Source organism: Hyperoodon ampullatus (assembly GCF_949752795.1).
Source record: "Hyperoodon ampullatus genome assembly, chromosome: 4".
Classification (NCBI taxonomy): domain Eukaryota; kingdom Metazoa; phylum Chordata; class Mammalia; order Artiodactyla; family Ziphiidae; genus Hyperoodon; species Hyperoodon ampullatus.
In genome coordinates this window covers 25,636,007-25,658,281 of record NC_136917.1, presented here as the reverse complement: position 1 = coordinate 25,658,281, position 22,275 = coordinate 25,636,007, and the positions used below count along the sequence as shown (strand labels likewise).

The 22,275-nt window shown below is 60.3% G+C and overlaps 1 protein-coding gene across 1 annotated transcript; it reads left to right on the top strand.

The window, feature by feature from the left end:
• Positions 1-1,732: 1,732 nt before the first annotated feature.
• On the top strand, positions 1,733-19,397 carry THOP1 (thimet oligopeptidase 1; the record flags this gene model as incomplete). The annotated part of the gene is made up of 13 exons (XM_079703681.1): positions 1,733-1,748; positions 3,906-4,118; positions 6,432-6,580; positions 7,593-7,700; positions 10,384-10,486; positions 13,602-13,762; positions 14,787-14,922; positions 15,125-15,491; positions 15,572-15,773; positions 17,573-17,759; positions 17,864-17,992; positions 18,619-18,755; positions 19,006-19,397. The coding sequence occupies 13 exons, from the start codon at positions 1,733-1,735 to the stop codon at positions 19,159-19,161; spliced, it is 2,064 nt and encodes a 687-aa protein (XP_079559807.1). The 3' UTR covers positions 19,162-19,397.
• Positions 19,398-22,275: the final 2,878 nt, after the last annotated feature.

Below are 22,275 nucleotides of genomic sequence, written 5' to 3'. Positions count from 1 at the left end.
GCCGGAATGGAGCGGTGCATGGTGGGACAGTGGCGGACTCTTGTAGGTTGGCGGAGCAGTCATGTGGTGCAGAGTCGGCCACGTGGTGCAGCTGTGTTTGGGTATCTGGCGACTAGAGAATTACAGGCGTTCTTTGAACATATTTGTTCATTTATTCACCCACTCATCCACCTACAAGTGCGTTCTTTCATTTATTCAATCCATAATAGTAAAGTAATAGAGATATTTGTTAACAGCAGATGTCTAATAGTCGAAAAATATTTATTGCACACCAACTATAATGGCCAGCAAAATGTTTGCTCCCATTACCTTGTATTGGGGTAGACGGACTATAAACTAGTATACTAGTACATAAATGAACAAGTTTTACTTAATGGCAAGCGCTATGAAGAAAAAGTGGGGTGCTGCGATTGTGATGGGCGGGGGTAAGTTGGCTGGGATGGTTAGGGAAGGCCTCTCACACGTGGATTTGGAGAACGGAAGGAAAGCACTCCAGGTACAGGAAACAGCGAAAATGAAGAGTAACAGAATTAAACTTGATGTCCTCAAGAGAGGAAAAAATCGAGGGTGGGTAACGAGAAATTCCCTAGTAAATTAGCGTTAAAGTTGCCAGAAGCGTTCTCCTAATTCATTTTTTTTTTTTTTTTGCAGTACGCGGGCCTCTCACTGTTGTGGCCTCTCCCGTTGCGGAGCACAGGCTCCGGACGCGCAGGCTCAGCGGCCATGGCTCACGGGCCCAGCCGCTCCGCAGCATGTGGGATCTTCCCAGACCGGGGCACGAACCCGTGTCCCCTGCATCGGCAGGCGGACTCTCAACCACTGCGCCACCAGGGAAGCCCTCCTAATTCATTTTTATCCTACTTAAAACGCATGCACACTTAACACCCTGGGTTATTTTCATTTCTTTTCTTTTGAAGAAATAAAGGAGGTGGGTTTTGGGGCCGGTTTAATTCTCGTAACTTTTTCTTTCTGGGTGCTTTAGACGGTTCAAGGTTTTGTTTTAACCGACAACCCTAGATATAGGTCAGGTAACTGCCCTGTTCCAAAACACCTGTTGTTTGAAGTCGTGGATCCGTTCACTGAAGCTTTATCAATGATACTTGCTTACATTTCTGTTTTTTAAATAAATGTTGGTCAATTTAATTGACCAACTGGATTCAGCTAACATATGTGGCGCACCATCTCTGTTCATTAGATGCTAGAAGCTGGCCAGGATGCTGCGAATGGGATAAGAGCCTGAGATACGGGAAGCGACCACGGAGGACCCTAAGTGAGGGAGAAAACTTGTAAAACTAGCCAAATACCCAACAAAGGTAGAAAGGAGGCAAGTACAAATTAATACAGGAGCTAGAAGCCCAAGCGAACTACTGGCAGAGAGAACCTAGCGAAGGCTCCGAGGCGCCAGCTGTGTGGGTTTCCATGGAAACGCCTCTCCCACGCCTCCCCGAAGGCTCTGCCCTCTCACCACTGAGAGCCAATGACGGGCGGGGGTGGTTCCAGCGCATGCTCAGGAGGAGTCAGCGCCCGGGCACACAGCCTCGGGTTGTGGGCGGAGCTGGGGTGCGCGTGCGCCCTGCCGTCCGGCGCACGCGTCTCCCAGCATTCAGTTGGTGCGCGGGCGGCGGGCACCTTAGTCCCGTAGGCTACGGCGGCTGAGTGGACGGAGGCTGCCGGCCGCTACGCCGACGCAGGCCAGGTGGAGGGAGAGGTCGCCAGTGCACACTCGCCAGCCATGAAGCCCCCCGCAGGTACCGGCCGCCCATTGGTGTGGCCCCGCTCGCCGGACCCAGGAGCCGCGTGCCCCCTCCCTCGGGGTGGCCCCTGGGGCCTAAGAGCGGAGCCCGGTGACTCTCGAGTGACCCGGGCCCAGGCAGAGGAGGAGGGTCAGCGAGCCCGGAACCCCGACCCCTCGATTGCCGAATGAATGAACAACTTTTCCAGCGCTTCACTCATTTGGCAAACTCCGTGTCACTTCTGCTGAGGATGGGTCTGGCCCTGGGGTGGACTCTGAGGGAGTTCTAGACGCAGTTCCAGAGCCGGAGACGGACGTTCAACGGGCAAAAATTAAGCGAGGGCTTTAGACAGTGGTCGGTGCCGGGGCTGGTGGTGCTTCTTTAGGGAGGGCGGTCCTGGAGGGCTTTTCGGAGGAGGTGGCATTTCATTCAGCCTGGACCCCGTGGGGAGAAGCAGCTGTCCTGCGGGAGGAGCGTCCCAGGTGGTGGGAATCGCGAAGGCAAAGGCGGGGAGGCAAGCGCACCAGCAGGGCGTTTGGAGAGCAACAGGTCATTTTAGCTGGAACACAGCTAGGAGTCCCTTTTATGGGAAGCACAAAGGGGCGCTATGGAAGGGTTTTCATTTAGGGGAGCGATGCCACCCGCATACTCTATTTTAGAAAATCACCCAGGATGTTGAGTGGTGCCTCCTGGAATTTTCTCTTGCCCACCTATTCTCCTTCTGTTCTTTCTGCAGCCCATTGTGATGATGATGTTAATTGTATTGATGATAATCATAATTATAGTTATTCAGGCCTCAGGGAGGCAGGAATGTTGTCTGCCTTGTTTGCTGCAGGATTGTTAGCTCAGAGACCTGGGACGTAGGTGACAATCAGTAAATATTTATGAAAAGAATGTGCCTGCTCCAAGTTTTCAAATCCTAGTTCCTCCAAAAGGTTTTCCCGACAATTCCACCTCACTCGGACCTCCCGCCTTTCCTGAGCTCCTGGAGCCCTTCTTTACCACCAAATTTAATGCAGACTCACAGTCCCTCTTGTGCAGTTCTTGAAATCCAGAATACTCTGCAAAGATATTCTCTAATTTGAAGCAGTCATTTGGCCAGAAAAATCGAACCTCTATTGAGGTGAAGAGGCTCCCCCTGCCACTTAGTGTGTATCAGTGGAAGTAAGCTGCCCGGCTTTGAACCCCACCTCTGTCGCTTGCTGGCTGTGGCATCATGGCAAACTCAGGATTCCCATCTGTAAAGTGGAGCTACATAGGGTGCAGAGTACAGAACTGCCTGAGAGTTCAGTGAGGTCAACTCACCCTGGAACACACAAGAAGGTTTTCAAGTGACAGCTGTTGTTTTTCTTTTAATTAATTAATTTATTTACTTTTGGCTGCGTTGGATCTTCGTTGCTGTGCGTAGGCCTTCTCTAGTTGTGGCGAGCGGGGACTACTCTTCGTTGCGGTGCGCGGGCTTCTCATTGTGGTGGCTTCTCTTGCTGCGGAGCACAGGCTCTAGGCGCACGGGCTTCAGTAGTTGTGGCACATGGGCTTAGTTGCTCCGCGGCATGTGGGATGGGATCTTCCTGGCCCAGGACTCAAACCCGTGTCCCCTGCATTGGCAGGTGGATTCTTAACCACTGCGCCACCAGGGAAGCCCGACAGCTGTTGTGATAGGACCACAGTCTTGTATCCAAAAACTCCTGGGGCTAGGGACGTCACAGTAATCAGGATTTCCCCCTCTTTTAGAGGAGTAATACCATACAGATGTTCCAGGTTCCATTCAGGGAGGTTGGGGATACCACCCTGCAGTGCAGTTATTATTTCAGTGAATCGCAGGTATATGCCGGATGTCCCGCTCAGCACCGCTGACTTCGGGGCGGGACCTCTCCTGGAGGCGGTCCTGGCTGCTATGGGGTATTGAGCAGCATGCCTGACCCCGCTGAGGCAGGAGCATCACTCCCTAGTGGTGACAACCACAGACGTCCCCAGACATCCCCCGGTGTCCCCTGGGGGCAGGATCACCTTGTGCTCTAGAGGACCGATTGCCCTGTGGGTCCCCAGAAAGCCCTGGGGCCTCGCCATCTGCTCTGGGAAATGGTGGACTCTCCCCGGCCTGTTACTCTGACCCTGATTCCGAGCCTAAAGCAGGCATGCCGGGTGTGGGGTTCTGTTTTCTGGGTCCAGCCTGTGCAGGAGACGCCCTGGACGTGGCCACACCATGCTCGGCCGTGAACTACCTCCGGTGGGACCTGAGTGCCCAGCAAATCGGGGAGCTCACCACCGAGCTCATCGAGGAGACCAAGCGCGTGTACGACCGTGTGGGCTCCCAGGAGCTCCAGGACGTGTCCTACGAGAACACGCTCAAGGCGCTGGCCGACGTGGAGGTGTCCTACACAGGTGAGCTCTGCCCAGACCGGGCGACACCACCTCCTCCCCGGGGGCCCGGTGGAGAAAGGCAGCCCGGGCTGGTCGGCTTGCTCTGTCCCCAAGGGCCCAGAACAGCAGTGTCAGACAGTGTCTGCCAGTTCTCCTCTCGGGGAGCCGGCTCCCATGCCAGCCTTGAAACTGGAGCCCCTTCTCACCCCTGCCCGTGTGCCTGCCCGGGGATCTGTTTGTTTTCTCTGAGCCACTGAACTTGGTCCCCTTTGGTTTTCTTCTCCCACGGCGCCCTGGGTCCCCTGATACCCTGAGGCGTCCTCATTGCCACCCAGTGGGTCCTTCCCTCTTCTCCTCCATGGTCTGTCTGCTCCCTTTGTATGTCAGATACATAGCTCGCCTCCCAGAGCCCCCTCTGCAGAGGTTGATGAGGCAGAGAACTCTGAGCTGACGAGACCCCCTGTGCTCGAATCTCTAGAACAGCTGTTTTTCTGGGAACCGTCTAGAATCCCTGAATTCCAGCTGCAGGATTCTCACGTGTCCCTGACGCCTCGCTGTGCAGGGTCTGCTTGCCCCTGGCCTGCAGGCTTAGACTCCAGACGGTCCGCCCTGGGGGTGCCCAGTGTGCCTTGGGCGCAAGGGTGAGGGCTGCGGCTCAGGCAGTGGATGGAGAGCCCGCAGGCCGGCTCTGCCCCCCAGTCCCCTGCTCTGGCGGGGGCGGGGCAGGGGTGGTGGGCTCAGTCTCTCCTCTCATCTGTGGCAGGAGGTTCTGGAGGGTGGATGATGCAAATTCCCACCTCGGAGGGACCCTGCCAGACAGGATTTGGTCTCTCCTACTCCACTTCTGTGGCCTTTTGTTTCCATCTCCCCTCAGTAACCTGAGTAATTTTAAAGAAAACTAGAATTGGACCATGGAACGCCCCTCGACCAACTCCGGTGCCTTCCCACTGCCCTGGGGCTCAAGGTGGGAGCCCTCGACGTGGCCTCTGGGGCCCGGCCACGCGCCACCTTGCCCCTCATCCTGCGCCCCGTCTGGGGGCTTTGTGCCAGCCGGGGAGCCCCTCCCCTCTGCTTGGCTGGGCGTCGGGTTCTTTGAGCACAGATTGAGCTCCGCCCGGCGCCCCTTCCTGTGCCCCCTCTCCCCACACCGGCCACCTGGACTAATCCCACACTCTGGTGTTTTGTTGTCATACTCGATGCAGTCACAGCCTGCAAATCCCAAACGGACAGAAAAGGCTGTTTCTGTCCTTTTCACAGCTTGCTCTCGGGCCACCGGCATCAGACCCGCCCAGAGCCCCACTGTGTTTAGCCTAGTCAGCTGAGCCGGTGACTGCCCTGCAGAGGTTTCCACTCTGCAGCTGACCCACCAGACCTGGGCCATCTCGGTGGCCTGGAACCATGGAAGCCACCAAACTGTGATGTTAATTCAGGTCTCCCCCATGCAAAATATATGCTCTTTTAAACACTGCTGTGCTGAGATACAATTCATATACCATGTAATCTGCCGACTTAAAGCATAGGTGTCATTGGTTTTTAGTGTGTTTAGCATATCCAACCTTCACCACTATCCAATTCCAGAACCTTCCATCACCCCAAAAAGAAGCCCCGTCCCCATCAGCAGTCACCCCCTGACAACACTAACCCACTGTGTCTGTGGATCTGCCTGTTCTGGACGTTTCCCATCAGTGGAATCACACCCTGTGTGTCCTTCTGTGTCTGGCTTCTCTCACTGAGCATCGTGTTCTCAGGGTCCATCCACGTTGTAGCGAGTGTCAGGGCCTCTCTCCTTTTCATGGCCGAGTGATGCTCCCGTGTGTGAAGGGACATGTGTCCAGTCATCTGCTGATGGCGTCTGGGTCGTGTCCACTGTTTGGTTACTACAGATCATGCTGCTGTGATGGCGTGTGTAGAAGTTTTGGGTGGAGGATGTTCCGTTACTCTCAGGTGTGCACCTGGGGGTGGGTCTGCGGATCATGTGGTGACTCAGCTGAAGTGTGTGCTTTCACAGCCGCCACACGTCCTGTCTCACGAAGCGTACACGTGTGCCGTGAAGTATAAAATCTTTGGTTAGCTGCAGCGTAGCCATGGGCAGCCATGGCTCTTTTCTGGCACCGAGTCCCTTTGGCCTCTTCTGGTCTCATCCTACTCCCTCTCATCCTACTCCCTACTTCCGGTCCCTCTTGGCTTGGGGTGTCCTGAGCTAAGTTCCTTCCCTTTTGGAATGTGAGTCCCCGAGGATGGGGGTAACTGTGCTCATCTCTAGCCTGGGGCTGGCACCCACCCGTTTTCACCCGGGGCCGTTTTCACACCTGTCCTGTCGTCTCCCTGTTCCAGTTCAGAGGAACATCCTTGACTTCCCCCAGCACGTCTCCCCGTCCAAGGACATCCGGACAGCCAGCACGGAGGCGGACAAGAAGCTGTCCGAGTTCGACGTGGAGATGAGCATGAGGCAGGACGTGTACCAGAGGATCGTCTGGCTGCAGGTGAGCGTGCGGCGGGACCTCTTCAGGCTGGGTCTTTCCGCTCCCCATGCTTTACGAGGTGTCAAGCTGGAGGGAGCCCCACAGGTGGGCAGTGGGCACCATGGGCTGTGTGCCGGGCCTGGGGAAGGTGGTGAGTTTCACGGTGGGGCCATTGGACCACAGCAGATGATGTTAGAAACGTGACAAAAATGAGTGGGAGCGAGGAGAAGCATAAAATGTCTTACTGGGTCCACATGTCACCTCACTTTCCCGACCTTGCTGGGGACACCTAGAGGGGACGTCCAGTCTCCAACGTGAGGTGAGGGATGAGTAACAGGTGTGTGCACTTCCTGCCTTCCTGTGGATGCTCCGTGCAGCCAGCCGAGCACGGCTGCCTGTGTCGGGGGGACCACAGGTACTTCTCACGTGGCTGGTGGGTGGTTCTTAGAACCTGCTGATGCGTATCCCTCGGGACCAGGGGAGGCCCCTGGGTGCTTTTTGCAGACACAAGGGCTGGGGCCTCTGAAAGCTCAGGCAGTGCTTCTTTTAACACAAGTTTTCACTGATAGAATTAATTGTAGGTTCACATGCAGTTGTAAGAAATGATTCAGAGTGGTCCCGGCTACTTTGCCCTGTTTTCCCCAATGTCACCTTTTGTGAAAGCAAAGTCAGCGTCCCAGCAGGATCCTGACATTGACACAACTGCCCATGTCATCCGCTGCCCTGGGAAGGTCCCCAGCGGCTTTCGGTCTGGGGCTCTTCCCAGTCAGGCGAGCATTTGTGTACCGCTTCTGTGCAGACTTCAGTCTCCATTTCCCCGGGGTAAGTGCCCATGACTGCGGTTGCAGAGTCCTGCGATGGCGGCTTTGTTAGGAAGTTTTGCTTTCTAGGAAACTGGCCAACTCCTTTCCAGAGTGGCTGCACTGTCTTCCTCTGCCTCCAGCGATGACTCTGCTGTTCTCTGCTACCTCGCCAGCACTGGGCGCCGTCTCGATGTTTTGCTGCGAGCAGAACTTTGGTTATCTTGTTCTAGGAGAAGGTCCAGAGTGACTCGCTGAGGCCAGAGGCGTCGCGGTACCTGGAGCGGCTGATAAGGCTGGGCAGGAGGAACGGGCTCCACCTGCCCGCGGAGACGCAGGAGGTGAACACCTGGCCTGGGCCCTGCGTGCATGCCTCTGCCCATCTTTCTGCCACCTCAACCCCAGGAGGGAAGGTCCACGTGGACCAGCACTCCCTCTGCACCTGCTCTGCCCTCGGTCCTCAGGGTCACAGGGCTTCCCCAGAGCACAGGCGGCGTGGGCCCCTCTCTGCGTCCCACCCCAGCCCCGCCTCATCTGGGCCCCCCGCCACCCATGGCTTTGCTGGGAGGGTCTCAAGGAAGGACCCCCTCCTCCGAGCCCACTCCACCCTCAGCCCCCACTCCCACAGAGCTTCTGTCCCGACGCTAGGCCCGTGGGGCTCCCACAGCAGCAGCTCTGTGACTGCGGGGTTTCTGCGGTTCAGTTCGGACTCCATCTACCTGGAGTCAGAGCCCGCAGGTCAGGGCTCGGCCCACGCCAGCCATAGGTCCACATCGTCCTCTGTGCTTGTGGCCGACAGGCTGTGTCAGGAGTTCCCACGTGCCCACCCCAAGTTCCGTTCGTCGGCTAGCGCGGCCCCCAGAACACAGGCACCCAGTCCACGGACTGGACCACCGGGTTATCATAAAGGAGCAGCCAGGTGGCAGGAGGAGGTGGGGAGGCGTGGGGCGGGGCCGGGCCCCCTGCAGGCACCCACCCGGCAGCTCTCTGAGCCCCGAGCTTACCGAGATTTCGTTCCATGAGCACGATTACATCGTTGGCCATGGGCCACTGATTCACGCTGCAACCCCTGTCCCTCCCCCCTCCCAGGAGGTGGGCAGGCAATGGGGCTGTAAGATGCAACCCATCCTATGGCTTTAGGTTTAGGAGCTGTGTGCCAGGACTGGGGGCCAAGATCCGACGCGTTTCTCCCGTAATTCACAGCGCAGATCCCGCTGGGCACGGAGGCTGGGGGCGACGGGAGGCTGACGAGCGTGGCATCCGCCTTCACCCCCTCCCTCCTCTCTGGGCTGAGCCCTGCGGCCGCGCGGGTACCAGTGGGCCCAGCCCCCTGGGGCCAGTCCCTTCAGGTCCGCCCAGCTGCCTGACACCCCTCTGCCCCCAACGTGGACCCCAGAGCCCTCAGCTCTTCCCACCCCTGGTCCAGCAGGATGGGGTCCCTGCGGCGCCCTGGACAGGCGGGCGATGGGCAGCCCGGCTCCTCCCGGGAGGCAGCCTCGTGGGGTGGGGAGGGCGGTGGGAACGGCGAGCCACCCATGGTCGAGCGCGTCACCTCGGTGGGGGGCGTGTGGTGCCGTGGCTGCACGCGTCTTGATGGCCGGGATCAGACCCAGATCTGCCACCAACTGGCTGGGTCCCCGGAGGCCGGTCACTGGACCCCGCTGTCCCTGTTCACCTCTGCAACGTGCGTGACCCGAGGACCCCCTCACAGGTGGTCGTGAGCGCTGACCGAGTCAGTTTGTGTAGAGGACAGAGAACAGTGAGGCCAGCAGATGAGGAAAGAGCTTGTCACTCGCGGTTCTGGGCAGGGGCCCGCCTTGTCACCTAGGGCCTCCCGGGAGCACAGGGGTTCGGCAGCAGTGAGGGGAGGGGTGGCTGGGGACTGGAGCCTGCAGTGTGGGTCCCCGGGAGGGAGCAGCTCAGGATCGGCTAGAACGACCCGGGGCTCCGGGCCTACCCGGGCTGATGAGCGCAGGGGCGTGGTGGCCCCGAGTGTGGGAGCCCCGTACAGAAGGGGCTGGGGTGCAGCCCTGCGCTGGCTGGTTTGCGTCAGAAAGTGACAGACGCGGTTAACGTGGGTACCAGGCCCGACCCAGGGCTCAGCGACAGTTCTCAATACTCAGCACAAACGCTGTCCCGCTTTGGCCGGTGCTGTGCCTTGTGGTGGAGGAAACAGGACTCAGAGGACTATGAACTCCAGCCTCCAGGGTGGGCCGGGTGCGGGGGCCCCGAAGTCCTGCGGAGCGGCAGGCGCGTGGAGCTTCGAGGCTGGGGGAGCAAGGGTGTGGACACTGGGGCTGCGCAGACCACCTTAACGCTTGAGAACCACTGGCCAGAGGGACCACGGGGACGCCCGGGGAGGAGGGCGCCCAGGAGAGGCGGCCTGCTGGTGCGGGGCAGGGTCCTGAGTGCCACCCCACCCTCCCAGGGTGCCCTGTGCTCCTGCCCAGTTGTGGCCCGTGGGGCCGTGAGGTTGCAGGGAGGCCAGTGCCTGGCACGGCGCCTGCTGCCCACAGAGGCCCGGCATCCCTCGGGCTGCTTCTGAGCCAGGCGCGCCCGATGAGCCCCTGCTCCTGGCAGAGCCAGTGGGCACGCTCCCCCAGCGCCCCTCCTGTCCTCCAACAGGCAAGTCTGCTCAGCCCGGGAGCGGGGCGGGCGCACTGAGTCCTGGGCCGGGCAGGGGGCACAGCCTGGGCAGGTCCTCAAGGCGTCCCTCCTACTGCTGGCCCGGCAGGGGCCCCAGGGAGCTGGTGCCTTCCTCTGTGCCCCATGTCGTTCCCTCCCCCAGGCTGGTCCATTTCTACCTGTTTCTGAAAACCAGATAGACCCTGAAGGGACAGAAACTTAGCTCCGTTGAAATGGCTGAAACTTAGGCTGTCACCTTGGGGTAACTCCTGAGAAGGGTCCTAACAGTTAGGACCCGAGGCCCTTTCTCTCCCAGCTCCCTCCTCTCATCCGCCTCTTCTCCCTTAACCCCGCTCCGTGCCCCCGCCCCCCGATCTCACGGCCGTCTTCTTCCTTCAGAAAATCAAGAGCATCAAGAAGAAGCTGAGTCTCCTGTGCATCGACTTCAACAAGAACCTGAATGAGGACACGACCTTCCTGCCCTTCACGCGCGAGGAGCTGGGTGCGTGCGGGCCCCGCGGGGTGGTGGAGAGGCATCCGTGTGCCCCTGACCCCCGGGAGGGCCTTCCTCCGCTGGGGCACTCAGAGTGTTTGGGTCCCAAGGTTCTGGATCCTTCCTTGGGGACGGTTGCGGTCTGTCTACCAAGATTCTGCCCCGAAGGGAGTTGTCCCCCAAGACCCCACCCCCACCCTGCTCTCTGTGATGTTTCTTTAATCTCACAGGGTCCTCCCCAGCCTGACCCGGCGTGGGGTCTTGAAGGGCTGGGGCCTGGGCGGCTTTTTCAACTTCTGCCCTCTTCCTCGAATGCTTTATTTTGAAAACTTCACACCTGTAGGGAAGTGGCAAGAATAGCACCAGGGAGACCCCGTGTGCTCCCCGGGCCCGGCCTCCCTACGTGGATGCTGTGTGTGCTGTTCCTGTGCCAGGGCCTCAGGACGTGTCTCTAGGAGCAAGGGCACCTCCTGAGCCCCCGGGTGCAGGCAGCCCTCGGGAAGCAGAGCGTGGAGTGGTCCCCCAAGCCGTCCCGATGGCAGTCTTTACGTTTCTGGCCCCATCTGGCTTGAGCCAGGCCTCAGGCATTGCATTTAGTTCCTGTCTCTCCAGGCTCCTTCCCTGCTGATTGGTTCCTCAGCCTTTTACAAACTTGCTTCTGTCTTGCCCACGCTGTTAGTTTTGCAAAATCTAGGCCAGGTGGGCAGCGGCCTGTCCACTCTGCCCGGGGTTCAGATGGGGCTGAGCATCCTCACTGGTTCTGTGTAACAGGCTGTTGCATAAGATGTGACACCTCGTTTGCCTCTGGGCGGGTGGGTTTTGGGGACACCCACGGATGCACGCTGACCCAGGCAGGTTTTTCAGGTCCATCACGCCAACCTCTGCTGCCCTAACTTCTGGTCCCCAACCCCTTGTCCTGGGCAGCAAGACCCACATGGCTCCTGGGGTTCACGGGCCAAAGGGTGATCCCAGGCCTCTGGAAACCGGCAGCTGAATCTGCTGGCACAAGCTGTCCTGTGGGGCTGCTTTCCCCCCCATCTGTCCAGCCCAGGGGCCCTGCCGTCATGGCCCAGCCTCCCGGGTGAGAGGGTGAACCCCAGCTCCATGGAGCAGACATTCAGAGCCCCGGTGACCTGTCTCACGGGGCTGGGGTGGCGGCTGGACATGTGTGGCCAGCCTGGTGGGGTTTGACCCCGTCTGCAGTTTCAGTTCCAGCTGAGCAGGAGCCTCGCTGGGTTATTTTCTCCGGTTGTGGAAGGATCCCTGGTGTCATCTTACAGAAACATAGATGGTGTGCTCTTTCTCTGTTTTCTCCTTGTTTCCTGTCCTCCCTCTCTCTCCCTCTCCCTCTCCCTCTCTGCCTCTCTCCTTCTCCCTCTCCTTCCCGCCCTCCTTCCCCCCTCCCCCTCCCCTCCCTCCCCCTCCCCCTCCCCTCCCTCCCCCTCTCCCTCCCTCCCTCTCTCCATCCCCCTCCCTCCCCCTCTCAGAGAGAATCATATACACACATAACACGTTGGTTTCTTTCCCTAAATCTCAGTCCTAAGGCAATTTGCTCTAGGCGTCTTCTCTGTAAAGGCTCCATTCTCCGTTCAGAGAAGCTTGGAGGTTGGTTCCTCTCATTTGTTTTCACCCACTAGTTCTGTGTAATCTCCTAATTTGTATCTTCTTGTAAGTCAGAACTCACCCCCCCTGCCCCACCCCACACCCCAGTACTTGCTGACCAATGTCTTTGTATCTGTGGGCTTCCAGGTCCTGGTCTTTCTGGTGGGGTACGGTCCCCTGCTGTCATCACTTACTTAGATGCTCATTGTCCCAATGTGGCCTCGAGGAGCCCCTTCAAGTGGGCGTGTCCCTGTGATTCTTCAAGCACCTGCTATTTGACACAGGGTGGGCCGGGCTCACTTTGTCCTCTCCCTGGCCCAGCCCTGCCCGGCCCTGGCAGGATAGTCAGAACTAAGGTCTGGCTGCTGTGTGTGCTCCCAGATGCTGGGAGCTATTGCTTCTAGGCCCCCTCAGCTGACGAGAGCTGTGTGCACACACACGCGCAGACACACATCCATGAGTGCCTACCAGTGCCTTCAGCTCAGGTCGAGCCCCTAGGGATTCGCCTCGTGGCACCCCTTCCATGCTTTCACCACCTTGTCCAACAGTGAGAACCGGCTCCTGGTAAGTGTGAGGCTGAGAGAGAGTCACAGGGTCTTCCAGTCCCAGTAGGGAAGAAGAGCCGGTTCGGGGCGAGGGCGGCTCTCCCTAAGCTGTTTCTTGTTGGGTTAGGGTTAGAGTCACGGGCACACCTGTCGGGGCCTGCCGAGACGGCCCACCTGAGGGGGATCCTCTGGGGTTCCTCCACCCCTCCCTCAGCTCCCAGGCCCCAGGCTGAGCTGGGTGGCGAGAGTTCCGAGTGAACTGGCCTCTGAGGTTGGAGCCAGGGCATGAGGGGCGGTGGCCTTGCATCGCCCAGGCTGTGAGGCACAGGTCCCTGGAGGTTTTAGTCTGAGGGCGATGCACCCAGATCTCCATGCTAGGAGGACAGGCCAGGTTGGAGGCCAGCCATTGCAGCAGTGCTGACAGCTGGGATGGGGCGGGGGCACCACCCAGTCAAGGCTGCCTGGCGGGTTCTGCCTTCCACTGGTGCCATCCACCCAGAAAGGACACAGAGGAGACGGCAGCCCATGCCATCCCGGGGTGGATGCCGTCCCGGGCTAGAGCCTGTCCCGGGGTGGACGCTGTCCCAGCCTGGAGCCTGTCCTGGGGTGGACGCCATCCTGGGGTGGGCACTGTCCCGGGGTGCACGCTGTCCTGGGCTGGAGCCTGTCCCAGGGTGGACACCGTCCCGGGGTGGACGCCATCTTTGGGTGCAGGTTGGCCTGGGTGGAGCTGAACATAGCTTTTCCTCCCCGAGGGCGTCCTGATGAGAGCAGCAGCTGTCTGAGGCGGGAGAGCCCTCGACTTGGCTCCTTTGGGTGCAGAGGTGGGAAGTGGGCGTGTGGGTAGGCCGCACTGGGCACTGTGCTCCCTGCTGGCTCCCGTTCCTCACTTCCCATGCGGGAGGGACGCCCTCCCTTCCTGCCTGGGTCGGGCAGCCCATGGGTCCTTTCAGAGCCCCCCAATTTGGCTCCCACAGGAGGGCTCCCTGAGGATTTCCTGAACTCGCTGGAGAAGACCGAGGACGAGAAGTTGAAGGTCACCCTCAAGTACCCGCACTACTTCCCTCTCCTGAAGAAATGCCACGTGCCCGAGACCAGGAGGAAGGTGGAGGAGGCCTTCAACTGTCGGTGCAAGCGGGTGAGGACCCCGCCTCTGCCGGCTCAGTGCCCGGAGGGGCCCCACGAGCTTGCCCCGCCCCAGCAGGTGTCCGGGGGTCTCCCTCCGTCCCCCAGGCCCCCGGGGCAGGGGTCTGAGCCTCTTCCTGAGCTCGTCCTTCTGCTCCCTCGCTCTCGAGCCTTAGCCTCAGGTCCTCTCCCTCTCGGGTGTTGCCGGATGCCCGAGGAGCTCGGATTTGCAGATGTCCCCCCATCCCCTCTCTGTGCCTAGCACGTGGGCTGGGCCTTCTCGCTGTGGCCCGGGCACAGCCTTGACATTCAGACATTGGTTCCTGCGTGGACACTTGTGTTTGGTCCATACCGCGTGTGGCTGCAGTCTGTGCTTCTCCCGTTTAGCATCTTCAGTAGATGGGGGCTGTGCATGAGCCCTTCATCTTCCCCGCAGACACCACTGGTGCTTGCTCAGTCTCGCAGGGGATGTGGGGGGCACGGGGGACAGTCCTGTGTCCCTGCCTTCTCGGCCTGCAGACAGGCCACGTTGGTCCTGTGGTAACTGGGAGCTCCCAGGAGAACCCCACTGCAGAACCAGAGAGGTGGCCCCAGAGAAGGTGGCATACACCTGGGGCCGGGCCTCAGCAGCGAGCCACGGGCCACCTGTAGCAACAGGTGTCTCACCGTCCAGGGGCTGGGTATTCAGGCGCTGTGGGGATGAGCTGCTGTCTGCACGGCAGCTGAGTTTGTACTCTTGAGCCCGGGGAGGCCCCTTGGTGGCTCCTGGAGAGCCTGGCCGCATTGCTTCCCACCCTCGACCTTAGAGCCCATCACGGTTCACACCCTTTCTGGTTCTAAAGGACCTGTGTTTATAAAGACCACATGGTAGGACAGCACCAAAGTGTCTAGAAATCTGGGCCGGGAGGAGGAGGGAGGGGGATTGGCTGTGCCCGCCAGCGGCCTGAGAGACCTGCCCGCCCGCAGAGACCTGGCCCGGGGCCCCGCGGGGAGGGCACGGCCCACGGTCCCCAGCGCCGGCCGTCTCTGGGTTCCAGGAGAACTGCGCGATCCTTGGGGAGCTGGTGAGCCTGCGGGCCCAGAAGTCCCGCCTGCTGGGGTTCAGCACGCATGCCGACTACGTGCTGGAGATGAACATGGCCAAGACCAGCCAGGTGGTGGCCACTTTCCTAGGTAACCCCGCCTCCCCCTGGGGCCCAGTGGGGAGCGGGGTCAGGCGGACCTTGACTGGACGTGGTGCTGCCTGAGACCCCACTGTGTCAGCCCTGGGGGTCGCCTTCCCAGACCCTTCATTCTGCCTCGAGGGGTGCGGGGTGGGGGGCGGCTGGGGGGCCGCCCCAGGGACGTAGCCGAGCCTCTCCCCCTCCGCCCGCAGATGAGCTGGCCCAGAAGCTGAAGCCCCTCGGGGAGCAGGAGCGGGCCGTGATCCTGGAGCTAAAGAAGGCCGAGTGCCAGAGGCGGGGCCTGCACTTTGACGGGCGCATCAACGCCTGGGACATGCGCTACTACATGAACCAGGTGGAGGAGACGCGCTACCGCGTGGACCAGAACCTGCTCAAGGAGTACTTCCCCATGCAGGTGGTCACGCGCGGGCTACTGGGCATCTACCAGGAGCTGCTGGGGCTGACCTTCGACCTGGAGGAGGGCGCCACCGTGTGGCACGAAGACGTGACGCTCTACACGGTCCGGGACACGGCCTCGGGTGAGGTCATCGGCAAGTTCTACCTGGACCTCTACCCTCGGTGTGTGCTTGGGGGAACATGTCGGCCGTGGGCTGGGGATCCTCTGCGGAAGCTGGGCCTCACCCCGCGTCCTTCCCCAGGGAAGGGAAGTACGGGCATGCGGCCTGCTTCGGCCTGCAGCCGGGCTGCCTGCGGCAGGACGGGAGCCGCCAGATCGCCATTGCGGCCATGGTGGCCAACTTCACCAAGCCCACGCCCGACGCACCCTCCCTGCTACAGCACGATGAGGTGGAGACCTACTTCCACGAGTTTGGGCACGTGATGCACCAGCTCTGCTCCCAGGTGGGTGCGGGCGCTGGGCTGCGGGCAGGAGCGGGGGAGGGCCCGGGCGCGCGTGGTCCTCAGGCATGTCCTCGCCGCGGGATTCTTCAGCTGACATCACCCCGGACGTGGCAACGCCCTCGGTGTCAGCTTCCATTATCAAACCCCACGCACTGGGCACGTAAACAACGGAAATGGATGTCCTGGAGGCTCTGGAGGCTGGAAGCCACTGATCAAGGTGTCAGGGCCAGTTCCCTACATGTTAAATACATGTAGTCAAGAGTTGCCTTTAAAAAAGAAAAAAGAAAGGAACGTTGCCTGCAAGTCTGGTGACAGCCAGTGATGAGAACCAGAGGGAAGACTCTGGGGCCTGGAACGCCGCGCCCAGTGAGGCCCTGGGGCTGCTGCCAGTCTCGATGGAGGCTCAGCAAGTCCCAGTGACTTTCCCATGTGGGGCCCCCAGCTGAATGGCCGGGCCCAGGACCCACTGCTCGCTCAGTCTCCCTGCGGTCAGCCCTCCGTCCCGAGAGCGATGCTCTCACAGGCTGCACCGGAGCGCGTGGGGACAGTTCACTGAGCTGTGCAGCCGTCACTACTGCCCTGTTTTGGAACATTTCCATCACCCCGAAAGTGTCCCACATGCCCTTAGCTATCACTCCCTCCCCAGCCCCTGACAACCAGGAACCCACTCTCTGACTCTGTGGATCTACCTGTTCTGGATGTTTTCCATCAGTGGAGTTGCACCCTGTATGTCCTTCTGTGTCTGGCTTCCCTCACCGAGCATCGTGTTCTCAGGGTCCATCCACGTGGCAGCGAGTGTCAGGGCGTCACCCCTCTGTGTGGCTGAGGGACGTCCCCGTGTGTGGGGGGACCTCTTATTACTAGTATGTTTATGAGCGGAAGGTTTTGACTTTGAAGTTCAGTCTATTAACTGTTTTCTTGCACGTTTTGTGTCCTGTGGAAAAAATCCTTCTCTAACCCGAGGCACCGAGTTTCTCCTGCCTAGTTTCTTCTGCCTTTTCTGCCTAGAAGTTTTGTAATCAAGCCTTTAATTTTGTTGTTGTCCACTATGGTGGAGTGTTGTCTGTGGTGTGAGGCTGGGGGTCACCCTCTGTCACCACATTGTCGCCACCGATTCCCACGCGGCCACATGTGATGTGTGTTTCTGTTTAAAGACACCTGGTCTGATAGCAATTGTTGATTCACTCATGGCGGGGTTGTAACCCTCGCCTGAAGGAAGCTCATCTAACACACGCACTGTCCCCGTGAGCACGTCACCGCCCTCCTGCAGTGGGACACCAGCCAACACTTCAGCTCTATGCTCGGAGCCGTGTTGAGCAGAGAAATCACCCCAAAAACACAAAAACGCACACATTGGGGCATTCGGCAGACCGTGAGAAGGACGCATGTTTGCAGTTGGGGCTAGAACCGGAAGTTGGGGGTCAAGTGACCCAGGAGTGAGGAGGCAGCGTCTGCCTTGCTCCCTGGGGCCTGGGAAGGACATGCCGGGGTCACTGGGCTCGTGTGGACCCACACCTGCCGGGCCTGGGTTCCAGCCGCACTGCGTCAGGCGCCGTGTATTCAGGAAGAATTTCAGGCACAAAAGAGGAGCAAAGAGCGCCGGCCAACGGCCGCCATCGGATGCGCTGTGTCTGCACCTTTGCCTCCTGGGTGCGGGGCTTTGGCTGGAGAGTATTGGCTCCATGGGTGGGGAGGGGGCGTGGTGATCCACGGGATGGCGGGCTCTCTGCACCCCTGTGTCCCGGGCAGGTCTGGGCTCCGGGGTGGGCCCTCCTGCAGCTCCACAGCCCGCCTTGCAGGCCGAGTTCGCCATGTTCAGTGGGACACACGTGGAGCGGGACTTCGTGGAGGCACCTTCGCAGATGCTGGAGAACTGGGTGTGGGAGGTGGAGCCGCTGCTCAGGATGTCCCAGCACTACCGCACGGGCAGCGCCGTCCCCCAGGAGCTGCTGGACAAACTCATCAAGTCCCGGCAGGCCAACACAGGTGCGGCCGGGCCGAGGGAAGGGAAGGGGGCTCCCAGACCGCCCGGTTGGAGAGGGCAGCCTGGACACAGAGCCAGTCCCACGTCTCCTTCCTCCTGCCCCCAGGCCTCTTCAACCTGCGCCAAATCGTCCTGGCCAAGGTGGACCAGGCCCTGCACACGCAGACGGCCGCAGACCCGGCCGAGGAGTATGCCCGCCTCTCCCAGGAGATCCTCGGGGTCCCAGCCACGCCAGGTAGCCACGCGCGAGCCGGGCCACCTTAGGGGTCGGGGTGGCGGCCACTGCCCGGGTCAGGAGGATCATCTGGTGGCGTGTGAAGGGGGACCGACTGACACCCTCCGGCCAAGGCCTGTGGACCTCTGGCCTCTTCCCGCCTCGGTTCCTGGGCTGGTCCCTCCCGCTGTGGCCCGTGGAGGCCAAGGGTGGGGTGGGCGGCTTTGCATGTGCTATCTGGAGAGCCTGGAAGGGACAGGAGAGGTCTTCATACCCCGGACAGAACGCGTCGATGAGGTTTGCACGTGCATGTTGGTGCGGACACGCGGTTCACTCCCTCGTGAGCGCTTTAACCCGCGCTCTCCCCATGGCGGAGGGCGAGCCCTGACTCATCCGTCGGAGCCTCGGCAGCTGACCTTGTAAGAGGCTTAGGGGTGAACCCTTGTGAGCTTCAGCAGAAATTGGGCAGAGATTTATTTGTGTCCCTCCACTGAGTTGCCCGCAAGGTCCCTGTTTTCTAGAAGTGTTGGGCCAATTCTCCCTCTAGTGGCAGGGGTCTCAGACAGGGCTGCTTTGAGGCCCCCACTCTCGGGAAGGGGCACTGAGGGGCCAGGGGCTGGGCAGGAGCCTCTCCGCGTGTGTCTCAGGGACCAACATGCCTGCGACCTTCGGCCACCTGGCAGGCGGCTACGACGCCCAGTACTATGGCTACCTGTGGAGCGAGGTGTACTCCGCGGACATGTTCCACACACGCTTCAAGCAGGAGGGCGTCCTGAGTGGCAAGGTGAGAGCCCGGCCTGCCGCACAGACCAAGACGGCGGTCCTCGGCCTGGGCCTAGATGCCTGTGCCACCCGCCTGGGCCTGCCCAGCCCTGAGGGCCCTGCCCTGGACCTCCTGCTCCCCTGCCCTTTGTTCAGCCACAGCAGAGGTGGCCACACCCACACCCCCAGATCCCCTCCCTTGGATGCTGATGGCCCCTGGAGCCAGGGGAGGGGGTACTCCACCCTCCTTCAGCCCCACCCCCTCTCAGCAGGTGGGCATGGACTACAGAAGCTGCATCCTGAGGCCCGGCGGCTCTGAGGACGCCAGCGTCATGTTAAGGCTCTTCCTGGGTCGGGACCCCAAGCAGGATGCCTTCCTCCTGAGCAAAGGGCTGCAGGTTGAGGGCTGCGAGCCACCGGCCTGCTGACGGCACAGGGTTCTGCCCACCCCAGCGGGCCCGGTGCCTTAGCACCCCACCGGGGCGGGGGAGGGGCCGTGTGTCCCCCCAGCCCGAGTCCCCGGCGGCCGGCCTGGGTCAAAAGTCTCCACCTGGACGTGTCTGGAGAGCCTGGCGTCAAGGCTCCCACTTGTTGCACTAATGCAGCCCCTTCCTGGGGAGCTTTCCTGGTTAAAACACAGTTCTTTGAAACGCAGCCATTAAAAAAAAAGGCTCTAGTCCTGGTCTCTGACTGCCATCCCTTCCACCACAGGAGTGGCATGGGGGCCATCACTCTGGGGGGAGTCCTGACCTTGGTCGGGGATCAGCCCTGGGGCCGTTGAAGGCTGCTCTCCGCTGGTGACGCGTCTGGGTCTCTGGGAGACAGCCAAGCTGTGGGGTGAGTTCAGGTGGGGATGGCCCCCCACCCTCGCCGGGCCGGCCCTCCAGGGACGGGGTGTCAGCCTCCTGCCGGCCTCTCGCCCGTCACTCTTTGGCTTGGCGGGAGCTGGTTCTGGCGGTGGGCACAGCTGCGGGGGAGCCCGGCTGTGGCTGTCCCTGTCCCCGTGCCCTGTTCTCCTGCTCACGGCCGGCCGGCTGGCTCCCTCTGGTCATCGGCAGCTCGTGAAGTCTGGACCACAGCAAGGGGCCGCCTTCCTGGGTCCTAACAATTTTTCCAAAAGGCCTTAGGGGTGTATTTTGGTGGCAGTAGGAATTCAGAGCGGGTGCTGCACCACTGGAGCGATAGAGTGGGTCTGGACCGTCCCGTGTGTCCTTCCCTGGCCTTTGAGCTCCTCGGGAGCCCTGCCTCTGGCCCTTCGTCCCCACAAAGGACGCCAGGCAGCAGAGCGAGGGCGCGGGCAGTGCCCTGACCTTCTCCCCGGGGCCCAGGCGGGCAGGCCGTGCCACGCTCTGTCCTCCCCTCAGCCTGCCCACCCGCCCGTTCTCACCCGCCCTGGGCCAGTTGGCTGTGGACCAGGCTGTGGTGTCTGCCCTTCTGCAGCACCGGCTCAGCTCCCTGCACCCACTTCTGTGCCTTCTGTGTTCTGGGCTGGTCGCTGGCCCAGAGCCGGTGGGCGGGCACCCCGCGGCCGGGAGGGCTGTTCGTATGAATTACCTGGGGCTCGAAAAGGAGCACAGCCGGCCTTCCATCCGGGCACCTCTCGATGGATATGGAAGTGGCGTGTTGGGGCCTGGGGGCTGCTCGTCTTCCCCTGCACCGAGCCCCCAGATGGTCCCCGTGCAAAATCCAGGTGTGGCGTTGGCACCCCAGCTGTGTGCCGGGCAGTCTGTTGCAGGAGCCACAGGCCTCGGGCTGTTGGGCCACAGGGTTCCCAAGCGGGCAGGTCAGGACTGAGAGGGTGAGGCCTTTTCCCGTGTCCAGGGCCCAGACTGAATGCCGGCTGGAGGCCCATCTGCTCACCGCCCACCCCCCAGCCCCTGCCCTCACATCAGCCCCCAGGGCTGAGCTCAGATGTTTGATGCCCAGGCTCCCCAGCAGCCCAGCCCGTTCCCAATCTTCCGTGGTCACTGAAGGACTTGGAAGCAGGTTGCCCCCCAGAGACTGTTGTTCTCAAGAGCCCTGGGCAGGGGGCAGGGAGGACACGCACAGGGCCGTGCTGGGGTGTGGTCACCAGGGCAGCCAGAGCAGCCTCCACACAGTAAGTAAGAGCATCTCACCAAAAGCAGTGCGTTTCTCCAGCCGCCCTGGGAGCTGAGCTCAGGTCCTGGCGCAGGAAGCGCCAGCAGTGCATCTGTTACCTGTCACTAGGGGGTCGACTGTGGCCCAGTGTCACCTCTTATATCCTCCCCCTGTCCCCTTCCGGGGTTGCAACAGGACCCCTGCCAATCGGGTTCTCACTCCTCCCCATCCCCTACCCCTCCTCCATGAGGGTGGAAGGAACACATTTTTAAAAAGGATGGAGCTTGGGCTTCCCTAGTGGCGCAGTGGTTAAGAATCCACCTGCCAATGCCGGGGACACGGGTTCGAGCCCTGGTCCGGGAAGTTCCCACATGCCGCGGAGCAACTAAGCCCGTGCGCCACAACTACTGAGCCTGAGCTCTAGAGCCGGTGAGCCACAACTACTGAAGCCCACACACCTGGAGCCCGTGCTCCGCAACAAGAGGAGCCACTGCACTGAGAAGCCCGCGCACCACAATGAAGAGTAGCCGCTGCTCACTGCAACTAGAGAAAGCCCGCACATAGCAACGAACACCCAACACAGCCAAAAATAAAATTATTTATTTATTTTAAAAAATTGATGAAACAAGCGTCTATCCAGGGATGAATCGATACAAAAAATCTAGTCCCTCCACACGCAGGAGCATCACTCCGCCGTGAAAAGGAGAGAAGCACTGACACTCGTTTACAACGTGGATGTACCTTGAGAGCACGATGCTCAGTGAGAGAAGCCAGACACAGAAGCACGCTGTGACGTTAATTGTAGGTGTCAACTTGACCGGGCTGAGGAACATCTGGATAGCTGGTAAAACATTTCTGGGTGTGTCTGTGCAGATGTTTCTGGAAGAGATTAGCATTTGATACAGTAGACTGAGAGATCCGCCCTCACCCATTTGGGTGTCATCTGACCCATTGGGCCCAAGTAGAACAAAAAGGCAGCAGAAGGGCAAGTTCCTTCTCTCTTCTTGAGCTGGGACATCCCTCTCTTCCTGCCCTGGAGCTCCTGGTTCTCACGCCCTTGGCCTCGGACTGAATCACACACAGCCCTCCATAATTGTGTGGCCAATTCCTATGATAAACCTGTGCTATGCTCTGTTTCTCTGGAGAACCCTGACTGCTGTGGCCACAGTGTCTGATTCCGCGCATGTGAAATGTCAGGAGAAGGTAAATCCGTACATGAGTGGTTGTCAGGGCTGGGGCTGTAGGGGGCTTGGGGGTAATGGCGCAAGTGTACGGGGTTTCATTTTCTGGCCGATGATCATTTTTTTCTTTTGGCCACACCGCCTGGCTTGCGGGATCTATCTTATTTCCCCAGCCAGGGATTGAACCCAGGCCCTCAGCAGTGAAAGTGCCAAGTCCTAATCACTGGACCACCAGGGAATTCCTGATAATGTTCTAGAATTGATGGTGGTAATGACTGCACA